The 11,452-nt window shown below is 41.9% G+C and overlaps 1 protein-coding gene across 2 annotated transcripts in view; it reads right to left on the bottom strand.

Moving 5' to 3' along the window:
* Window positions 1-478: 478 nt before the first annotated feature.
* Window positions 479-11,452, bottom strand: part of LOC105918769 (SLIT and NTRK-like protein 3) — a 30,506-nt gene continuing 19,532 nt past the window's right edge. For both annotated transcript variants that reach the window (XM_012853925.3, XM_036150684.1), the window contains exon 7: window positions 479-2,081. In XM_012853925.3, the coding sequence (XP_012709379.2) occupies window positions 945-2,081 (1,137 nt within the window). In that variant the 3' untranslated portion in view covers window positions 479-944. The remainder of the gene's footprint in view (window positions 2,082-11,452) is intronic.

The following is an 11,452-nucleotide window of genomic DNA, read 5'->3' as shown; positions in this document are numbered from 1 at the left end:
GAACTTCCAAATCCAGAATCTCACTGCAACAGACAATCCTGAATTAGTCTCCATCATAGCCGTGTAAAAGGTTTCCAGATCAGCAAACTAAGTTTAACCGGATGAGATGAAGAAAATGAACAGAACTGCATACAAACAACTCCAATATTGACTCAGTAGGTTATTATTTTTGGCTCATCCAGGGAATGCAATTACTCTTCAGGTTAGTCTCAGTTGTCCATCAGCATCCTGTCCATTGGTAGTCAAACCTCTTTGTTTAGATAAATAGATCTGTATTTATAGAAAAATAAGCATTGACCATACTGCTGGCTGTTCATTGCTAAGGCACTTGGCTATTTTCAGTTATTTCCCTTCTTCCTGGGTTGTCTTGGTCGTTTCTCTATCTCAACGTGCACGCCGAGCTCGCTCCAACGCCTTCGGGGCCGTCGTGGTTCATGACTCTTGTGTTTGATGTTTTAAAGAGCTGTTTTTTTTCTCCTTTTTTTTTTTTTTACCTCCACGCAGGTCCTTTGAGAGCGATAATATGAACGTTAACGCCTACAGCCGTGCTGCATCCTGCTAATTGTGGCATTTTGGTGGTAAAACTGAGCCTTTTTTTTTTTTCTAACGTAGGACTGTGGAGGAAAAAAAATAAAATGCTGTGGTATCTGCAGCTGAAGCTTGGCCCCCAGGCAGAGATCCTGGTTCGACTAATCCTTGCCAAATACCAACGTATGTGCCAGTAGTTGGGAGGGGGGGGGGGAAAATACAAAAACTGACCTCAGGTCCAGGAATAAATGTGGTGTGTAGTGTAGTCCCACTCTTCCTCAGGCTCCTCTGAAAACATACCTCTGTACAGGAGTCAATGTTACTGGGTGAGTCATCAGCAAAGAGAGAGATGATGGGAGACAAGAGAAAAGGGATAGCAGGGAGGAGAGGGAGAGGGATCAGAGAGAGGAGGAGTGTTAGAACTGATAAGACCGGTCCAGAACTTCCATGTAGTCTGGCTTGGTCCTCAGTCTGGGTCTCTGCTCTCCGTCTCCCTGCTCACTCAGGCTGTCGTGGCCGCCTCCCGCCGAGGAGCCGGGAGTGGTGACCATGAGCATTTGGTCAGGTCTCACATCCTGCTTTGAGTCATGGGTGTGGGGGTAGCGGGGCGGGGGCCTCCCGTACCTGTCCGGCAGATCCCTGAACTCGGGAGTCGGGAGCCGGAAGAGGCAGTCCACGAGCTCCACCTTAGGAGTGGGGCCCTGGCTGTCGATGACCGTGGGACAAAGGATGCCGTTTCCGTGGAGGCCGGCGAGCGCTCCCATTGCTCCTGTGATGGTGTTGATGGGGGATGACGACACCTCCAGAGCCCACTCCTTCTCCTTCTCTGGCGTGGGGCAGTATCCTCCCTTGCACTCGTTCGAAGACGCAAACGTCTGCTGCTGCTGCAGTTGCTGGTTCGCCTGCGCGTCCTGTTGGTCTTTGAACATCGGGTTGCTACACATGTGCGAGGCCGCAGCGGGGTCGGCTCCTTTAGCGGTGGCCTCTCGGGGCAGGATGGTGTCATAGACGTGGTTGTGTTCAGGCAGCGGCAAGGGGGGCTTTTCTGGGAGGCCGTGGTGAAGGTGGTGGTGGTGATGCGTCTGCTCAGTGAAGATCCCGCACTCCATCTGGATGCCGGCCAAGTCTACCTCTCCCTGGCGACGAAACGGCAGCTTTTCCCTAATCCTCAGGGCGTAGGCGATTAGTGCCGCCACTGCAAAGAAAGCAGAGACAAACAGCACCAGCAGGCTGAGCACCAACACCGACAGAGGGATTGAATCGATCCACGGAGGGCTGAGGGGTCCCAGCCCAGGACTGGGGTAGCCGACCGACACGCCTCCTCCTGCTTCTGTGGAGTTTGCCGTCTGCTCTTCCTGCACGCGGTCCTCCTGGGGCTCCAGCTCAGGACAGAGCAGCTCCATGGAGAGGGAGCGCAGGTCCACGCCTTTGGTCTTCTCGGGCGAGTGACAGACCGCCTCTCCCATAAAAATCACCGTGCTGAGCCCCTCGAGCCAACGCTTCAGTGGAGCTGCTTCACAGTTGCACTCCCATGGGTTTTGTTGCAGGTCCACCTGGAGAGACACATCCCACCACAGCACACTGTCATTGTGCAATAGAGAAAAAGTTACTCACATGCCATGCAATGTGAATTCACGGATCATTCAGGTTAATATACACAAAAATATATCATTTTGCAGCCGCCTTTGAAATTTGTATTAGTAATTTAGAAAATATATCCTTATGTAAGCCTGGTGCAAGCACTCACTTTATAAGATGACATGAAGGAAGAATGGTGCTTACTCATTTATTTTTAACAGGGCTTTGTAAAAGTATGTAAACCCCTTGAATCTTTCTACATTTGTTCCACATTAAAAACCAGTATTTTATTGTGATTTGATAAAAATAGACCAACACAAACAGCACAGACAGTTGTGAATGCGCTGCAAAATGATGCATGTCTTTTTAAAAATGATTTTACAAAATAAAATCTGATAAGTGTCCCATGCTTTTGTATTCATCCCCCATTAATGAATGCTTTGTAGAACCATATTTCACTCCGATTACTGCTGCAAGTTTTATTAGGATATGTGCCAGCTTTGCTTAGATGGATATAGCTATTTTCTGCCTATTCTTCTTTGTGAAATAGCTCTAACTTAATCAAGTTGCATAGGGAATATCTGTCAACATGCCTTGCTGCAGACTAGTGCATTTCTCCAATGTGTGATCAATAAAGACTATCTTAGACTATGTGGATTAAATTCTGGACTTTGACTGGGTAATTCTAACACTTGAATATGCTTTGATCCTAATTATTCTAGGGATGCAACGATCCGATACCTGGATCAGATATCGGCTCTGATATTGACTAATTAGCTGGATCACATATCTGATGATTGATGCCAATCCAGCATTTTGATCCAGTCATTTCTTTTTTATTAAAATTATACATAGCAATACCATTCCAACGATCTAGTCCCTTCAATTCTATGTTTGCAACGCTGGTTACGTCACCACGCAGAACAGCTAGTGATGAACAAACACAGAGCAACATGGAGCAAGCGCCGTATCAATCCAAGTCTGCTATTTGGAAAGATTTCAGACTTGATACGCCAACAAGTCCGACTGCAACATGCAGTATCTGCAATGTGAAAAATGCGAGGGGTGGCGATAAAGCTCATAAATTCAACCCCACAACCTTAAATAAGCACCTCCAAAAGCACCATGCTAAAGAAAATGCAGAACTTTTTTTAAACAATGTTTATGTCTCGCCTGATGCCTTCACTCACATGGCATCAACCAATAAGCTCAACCCAGGTATCGGTATCGGAAAAAAACTTGATCGCGCATCTCTAAATCTTTCCGCGGCAGTCCTGGCGGTAGGACCAGGTTTTATCGTCCTGCATGAAGGAAAACCTCTTGCACACTTTTAAACTTTAGCTTTTGTACGTTTTCTTCCAGGATTGCTCTTTGATTAACTTCATTCATCCTCCCAACATGTCTGATGTGTACTCATGACCCTGCCTGCATTTCTTCATTGTGGCACAATAAAAGTGTTTCTGTCTATTCTATCTTAAAAAAACATCCCCACGTTGTGATATTGACACCACTATGTCTCACCTAAGGGATGTGTGTTTGTGGCGTTGTCGTCCACAAAAAGTTAAACCTTGGTCTCATCTGACCATATAGGGGACACGTGTTTGCTGCATCCCCTACATGGCTTCAGGCAAACTGCAAACAGGATTTCTAATGGCTTTCTTTCAACAAGTGTTTTCTTTTTTGCCACTCTTCCTAAACACAACATTTGTAGAATCGATCTCTATTAGCAGTCCATCCATCAAATTCTTCCACTTGTAAATCTCTCCAGTTACACCAGAATTAGCCTGAGCTTCTTTTTAGCTTCATCTCTAAACGTTCTCCTTGTCAGGGTGCAACTGTTGCAGTTGTGCCATACTTTTTTTCCGTTTCAGGCACATCATTTCAAAATCAGGTGCCCAAAAGAAACATCCTTTTGAAAGATAAAATGAACAGTGCTCCATAAGATGTTCAAATCTTGAGATGCTGTTTTGCTTTGGTCTGTATTCCTCATTCATTTACCCCAAGATTCCCTCTTTTTACCCCTGTTCTGAGGTGTTTCTGAGGGCACCTTGTTTTGGTGCTGTCTCTTTAAATCTAAAGGAGGCACTTAACACCCCGCCCCCCCCTCCAGGTCGCAGAGCATTCCCCTCCACCCCGTTTGACCATTTCTGTTGCATGCTGGGGGACGGTTTGATGAACATCCGAACATTTTGACTTATCCCCTTGTAGCTTCAGCATCCTTCTGCTTGGATTACAAAATCGCTCTGACAAAATAAAAATGGAGGATTCGCAAGATTAATAGCCAGAAGTCCATGACCTTGTTAAGCAGTTCCACAGCAAATACTGTGATGTAATTGTTGTGAAAAATGTCATAGAAAACCGAATGGCTTTAAAATATGGCCCGAAAAGAATAGAAAGATATCTACGCAGCACCTGGACATGCTATATTCAACTTTTCTGCAACCCTAGAGACTCCAACTACACAACAATATGTATTTAAGAGCTAAAAAAAGGGGATTTTGTGTGAAATGTCCCCTTTAGACTTCACATTGGTGTCGTGCTCTGTTTCCATAATGCTGTGCGTTCACCAGTGTTATTTAGCCAACCTCCAAGGGCTTTACAAACCAGTTATCTATCTTGAAATTAAGCTACATATAGGTGGACTTCTAAAGGCAGTTGGTGTCAATGTATGTAATCATAGTAACGTGAGTGAATACAAATGCACACTGAACTTTTCAGGTTTTTATCTGTAAAGAAAATGTTAATAAATGTGTACCTTTTTTTTTCTTCCAACTCTAGCGTTCCAGTGTAGAGCAAACTTCTAAATGAATGCAAAAACTACACATGATGAGTAGCATAAATAAATAAAAATACTGTCATTAAGTGTTATGGGAAATGTTTATTACTCATTTCCATTTTTTAATAGCTGAGCACGGTTTTAATTTAAACCAACAACAAATGCTTTGGAAACAGATCCACACTATGGACCGGTGGCTTATGGAGGAATTTTAGAAGGCTATAAAGAAAACCTAGGGTTTACATTAAGTGCTTTGTCATAAAACTCCCAGGCAGACGGACATGCAAGAGCATCCCAGCGCCGCGTCTTTAACAATAGGCAGGATGTGATGCAAGTCTCCCCCCTGTGCCATAATCCAATAGGTATGCTCACAAATCCATTTTCTGCCTCCCAGCTATTGACTGTGGGTCCTAAAACAAACTCGTATATTCACTTTGAAACACTTTGAAAAAGCTAAAGCAGATTATGCACAAAGGGAATCACATCATGTTGTATTGTCTGCAGGACTGATCTGTTCCGTGTCTTTAGCAGCGACGCTGGCAATGGAAGCAGATATTCTCTCTGTCACACTTCCAAGGAGCTTGCACAAATGTTGTCATGCTAATTTGGTTAGGCCATCTCCCTGGCTTGCGGAGATAGATGGAAGATTTTTTTTTTTTTTTTTTTTTTTTTTTAAAGAGATGATTCAGCATTGCTGTTGAGGGAGCCGCTCCTTCCCCGTTGCCTCACGCTCAAAGGCCGGATGCTTTTTTTCCCCTTCATTGGCGTCAGCCCACTTTGGGCTTTTACAATGATAGCTAGAACTGATGGGTGACTGGAAACAACACAGATCTGTAGTTCCAAATCAGTTTCTAAACTTCTGCTAAATTCCCCTGGAAAAAACAGAACTCTGCATTCTTGCAAAACATCTAGGAATAGATTTAGCGTGAATGAGCCAAATGACATGGAACTATGTCACCAAATTGTAGGCTTGCTTTTTCTTTCAGCTCCATAACTTCCATGATGATGATCTTACATCTGTCTGAAATTCCTGAGGCATTTTATTGCATCCTTTCATTCAGATCCCTGGAACTCTGTCAAACTTCTGCTGTTGAGGCATCTGTCCAACGTAACCAAGAGTGTTTACAGTTTACAAGCCTGGTCACCAACCGTGGGATTTGCTGTCAACTTGTCAATCATGGCACGACTGTGATAAGAAATTATAGACCTTCACTTACCCCTGACAGTTGTTACCAGTATATCAGACCACGCTGTGTGCTTTTGTTAAAATAGAGGCCTGTGATTTAATACTTCTTAGAAATGTCATGGAAATGCAATGCACTACACATATTGTATTATTTTGTTATGGGTTACATGTACTCAATCCAGTTATGACTATATCATTCATTTTTAAACTCAGGTTCTGGATTATTCTTTCGATAAACACTCTCAGTAAGTCAGTATTTAGTTTGTGAATTCCTCTGGGTGCTAAATACCTGCCCTATGGGGGGATATCATGGTACAAAATACTGCAGAGAATAATGCAGGCAAGGTTACTTGAGAGCAGGTCATTACCAAATGTTTCCCACATGGAGGTATAATAATAGTCCTGGTTCTCTATTCATACTTTCTGTGCATAAACTCACATACTTGAAACCAAAATTTGACGTTGCTGAAGGGTATAAATGTCTGTGTCCCAATCAGTTATCAAGGATAACCCTCTTTTCTGTTTTTCTATTTATTTATTTTTTTCAGAAGAAAATCCAGGAAGGCTGAAAAGTTATCATTCGTCTGTATGATCTCTAATTTCTTTTTAACGACAGTTACATTAAATCCGTCCATTTATTTGCTATTGCAGGCTTCCTCGTTAACATGAAGATCAAAGATCACACAATAATTGTCCAAGATTTATTAGTGAGCTATAAAGATGCCCACCAGTGGAGAAATTCAGAAAGCTCACTGAATGCCTTCTAATTGAGCTCTTTGCTTAAACAGCGATATTTCATCAGTCGGTAGGTTTGCTGTTAGTTGCTCCAAGAAATCAAGTTGATATGAAGTATGTTTCAGAGATTCTGGCAGAAGGATTTTACTGAAGTCTCTGGTGATTAGCTGTAGCTTGCCAAGCCTTCCCCGTTCTGATGAATGTCTTCCATTGTTTTATGAATAATAAGACCCAGATTGAACCAGAAGAGAGCAAAATTGACAATCAGAAATGTTGGAAGAACTGTCTTTGTGAGACATGTTGATTCTGTAGTTGATATAGAGCCGTAGGAAAAATCAGGTTTCAATAACTGTCAATATCAGTCACTTGCAGAACATCTTTAGCGGCCATACTTTAAAATACCCATATTTTGTGCAGCCTTATCAGCCTTTGCATCATTGTTGAGGACATCTTGCTCCATTCTTCTTGACCTGTCCATTCATGCACAGCCCAGGGAATGTCACATTAGACTTTGACTGAGCCATGGTATACACATGTTTTTTTTTCTTCTATTTCTGCCACTCTCTTGTAGATATGCTGCGGTGTTTGGGATAATTCACATTTCATGACCCAATTTCAGCCACGTTTCAACTGTCATACAGATAGCCTGATATTTGGCTCAAGAATACCGAGATAGAAAGGGAGGCAGATCTTTTAGTTATCAGGCTCCTCTCCTGTGGAACCAGCTCCCAGTTTCAGTCCGTTAGGCAGATACAGTCCACTTTATAGACTAGATAAAGCTTTTTAAGACTTATAAAGCTCTGGCATAGGTTATGTTGAGCTACAGTATCTCTGTTGTTAAGCTGCTATAGGCATAGGCTACAGTGGACAAGAGGTGCAAATGCACTCCAAATACATAAATGCACAGCAAACCACCAACCAAGACATATGGACCAGACCCGGCAGCCTTAGTAAACTTGGATAGAAGAAAGAAAATGTTTTCCTTCGTGTCTTTTTAAACACTTAATGTTTTACAATACTGTAGAACAGTGGCATATATAAATCCTTAGTATTAGGGTGCTTGAGACCTTTGAATTTCTGATGTGTCAGTCACTGCAGGTTTGTAAATCCATATGACTTGGTTGGTGGTCTACTCACCCTAGTCGTCTAGAGCACTTCACATTATGAGGAGCTAATTTGTAGCTTTTCTTAACTTGCAGTGTTTATGCTACTTGCAGCATTTTGCCATTGTATGAGCTTTGTGTGACCGTATCATTTGTGTTTGCAACATGTTTGCACTTTGCGTTTCTAATTTCTGTGTCTGCACAGTGTTTCTCTTGGGCTGTATTTTCCCATTGCATTTGTTTTGTGTGTTAGCCTCAGTTTTATGTTTGGAGTACTTTTTGTGCTTGCAACACATTTATTTATTTGCAGTGCGTTTGCACCTCTCAGCCACTGTAATAGGCGACTGGAGGCATAACATCCACCCCTTCATTACTCTACTACATTCTCCTGCTGCTCTCCAATTTTGCTTAATTTGCTGTTATTAATTTATGGTTCCCCGTCTGTTTTTTCTCTTCATATTAGCCCAATTTTGCCTGGCGTTCTGTTTGGCTGTGACACCGTCCTACTGGGGGGCATCTGAAAAATGACTGAGCATGGCATTTTTAAGGCTGTGGGACTATTCACACACTATTCTCCCCAAATAAATGCAACACGGAACAGTGTTGAATGTTCGCAGGAGTAAACAGCCTACCAAAATTATGCATGCATTATGAGTGCATCGACAACTCTTCCAGGACATCAAAAAAGAGCCAAGAATCACACCAAAAGGCTCAGTTTCCTGCGTTATGTCAGTGTTAATGATAGTACAGCAAGAAAACAACAGTAAAAATTGGTATCCACGAGAGAGTTCTTAGGTGAAACCACTGAAAAAACAACAAAGGGCAAACTCAACATGGGCTAAAAACCCAATATGATGATTCAAGAATTATGAGAAAATGTACTTGGACTGACAAACAAAAGGAACTTTTTGGAAGGCGTAAACTTAAATGTTACACTCCCAAATCAACTTTTTTTTTTGCTAATAAACTGTACATCTGTGTCTGCATAACCAAGTCATTATTTTGACCATTTACCATTTACCATTTGTTGAAATCCTGCTTTTGTGTCCAAAATCATCTGCGTGACGCCTTCCTAAGGTTTAAAAAGTGTCTTGCATTGAATTTCCAATCAATATTGCTATTGGCTCAAAGATTTTTGTGACATCACCCAGATTAAAAGCGTTTCTGTTTTGTACACCTCGACTTATAGTTTGAATAGCGAACCTCTGTGATATCTTTATTGAACATCAGGCTAGTGAATTATTATCTTAGCATTCATTTAGTTTATTGAGTATTTATTTATATTTTTTCAGTATTACAGACCTGCCAAACCCTCACTGCCCACACGTTTCCTGGTCCACTGGGCACCGCCTTGTCTCAGCACATTTTTCAAATATGAGATTGGCTGATTGTTACGGGGGTGACTCCCACATTCTTGCACAGACATGAATCACCGGACAGATCACGCAGAGCTCTATTTTTTACAACCGCGTACACATACGTAAAGTTACACTATAAACTGCTCAGCGGGAAGAAGTCTTCACATCAAAGTGTTTTAAAAGTAACACCAAGCTTGATACACTGACCTGCTCCAAGCAGGCAGTCGTGTAGATGAGCAGTGTCATAGCCCCTCTCAGACAGATGTGCAGTGGGTGACTGCTGGAGAAGAAATGGCTCTAGGCACTCAACTAGCTAATCAAACATGCTACTATTCCCCCGCTTCCTCTCACCGGTAAGTGTGAGAGATGTAGGAATTGTGACAAGAAATGTAGGCAATCGGTGCGCTCGACTATGAAGGGTAAAATATCCAAGGAAAGTACGCAAAGTACGCCTGAGTATGTGGCCGCCCTTACTCAGTGTGTCATACTGACAGTCAAATATGGCAGTGCTAGTGCGATAGTCTCAGGCTGTTTATTGAGATCATAGATGATTTCTCTTGATTGAATGCAGTATTAGTCTGGTTACCAAAAAATCACAAACTGAAATGTTTGATTATCACTTTGTGACTTTAAGCTTATGTTTGCAGGAGGGCGATAATCTGAAGCACACCAGAACACCTAAACAAGTGAAGGTTTTGGGAATGGCCTAGTCAAAGTTTGGACTCAATGCTGGTTGAGATGCTGAGGCATGCCCTAACACAGGCGGCTCATGCTTGTAATCTCTCCTCTGGGGCTGAATTAAAAACACTCTGCAAAGAAGAGAGGGCCGGACTTTGTCCACAGAGATGTTAAAGACTAATTGGTAGTTATTTCAAACCCTTAATGACAGTTGCTGCTGCTAACGGAGGAACAGCCAGTTATTAGACTTAGGGGGCAATTCACATTGGGCCAAATTGGTTTGGACAGATATTTTTCCCTAATAATAAAAAACATTATAATTGGAAAACTATGGTTTGTATTCACTTATGTTATTTTTTCTGATATTAACATTTGTTTGATGATTTAAAACATGTAAGTGTGACAAAAAAAAGCAAACCTAATTTGTAATGGAGCAAATACTTTTTCACAGCTCTGTATCTGTCCAAAGGGCATTGCTCAAGATATCCTATAGTTCATTTATTTTCATTTTATCCCATGACTGTCCATGAAGTAAAAAATATCTCCGGATGAGATAATAGTGACAAAGTCAATTTACTCTTTGAAGACCTGCACCCAAACTGTTCGATTTAATGAGTTTGTGATGTTTAAAAATTTTCAGGGAAGTTTCTCCATGGTGTTGTTAAGAACTCTCATGATGTACTCATGCTTTCTTTGCCTCCAACACAGACATTTACGTTTGCATATTCCCCCGAGCGACTTCACCAACACCCCCAAGAGGAATGTCATGAACTTGTTCTGTACAGCTGTTTGTCGTTTCGTGTAGACAGAGCACGATTGGATGTAATAGCAAAGAGTGAAAGTTTCTGGTCCATTGAGGCCGCTGTTGGTAGAGAAACAGGCATCTCTGCCTCTGTGTGATCGCTAAACATCCCTGCAACAAGCAGTGTCTGGAAAGAAGCCTCTGATCTTTTATTCCGTGGGAAAACAGATACAGACTTTTCATGCTGCAGAGTTTCACATCAGTTTGGATATTTGGGATTGGGAAAAGCTGCTAACTGTTGAGCATTGTAATGACATAAAGAAATATGCTCGTTCTCACAGCCCCTGCCTTTAAAAACAGGCAAATAAATGTGTGCAGGGGACTACCATGCGGATATTAAGTCATGTTAATACTAAAATAATACTATGATAATTAGTCTTACACTAATTATGTCCTGCCGTATCATCCACCCCAACACATAATTAAATACCAATGGTTATTAACAGTAAATTACTCTTATCTCAGTGGTTAGAAAATTCTGTCTTTATTTAACAAGAGAAAAAAAACGCCATCACTGAAGTTAAAAAGGCTTTATTGGCATGTAATGTGAAATCCCAATTGCTGAATCATACAGCTACTGAGACTGAGACGCATCTTGTCTCCGGAAATAGAAAATGCACACAAATAGTGCGGTCAAACTTCCGAGCTCATAAAAACCTATAATGGCAATGGCTTTTTGCTGAGCTACACTGTTTAGGTTTAAAAACA

This window comes from Fundulus heteroclitus, chromosome 19 (genome assembly GCF_011125445.2).
Source record: "Fundulus heteroclitus isolate FHET01 chromosome 19, MU-UCD_Fhet_4.1, whole genome shotgun sequence".
Classification (NCBI taxonomy): Eukaryota; Metazoa; Chordata; class Actinopteri; order Cyprinodontiformes; family Fundulidae; genus Fundulus; species Fundulus heteroclitus.
This window is presented reverse-complemented; position numbering and strand designations above follow the sequence as displayed.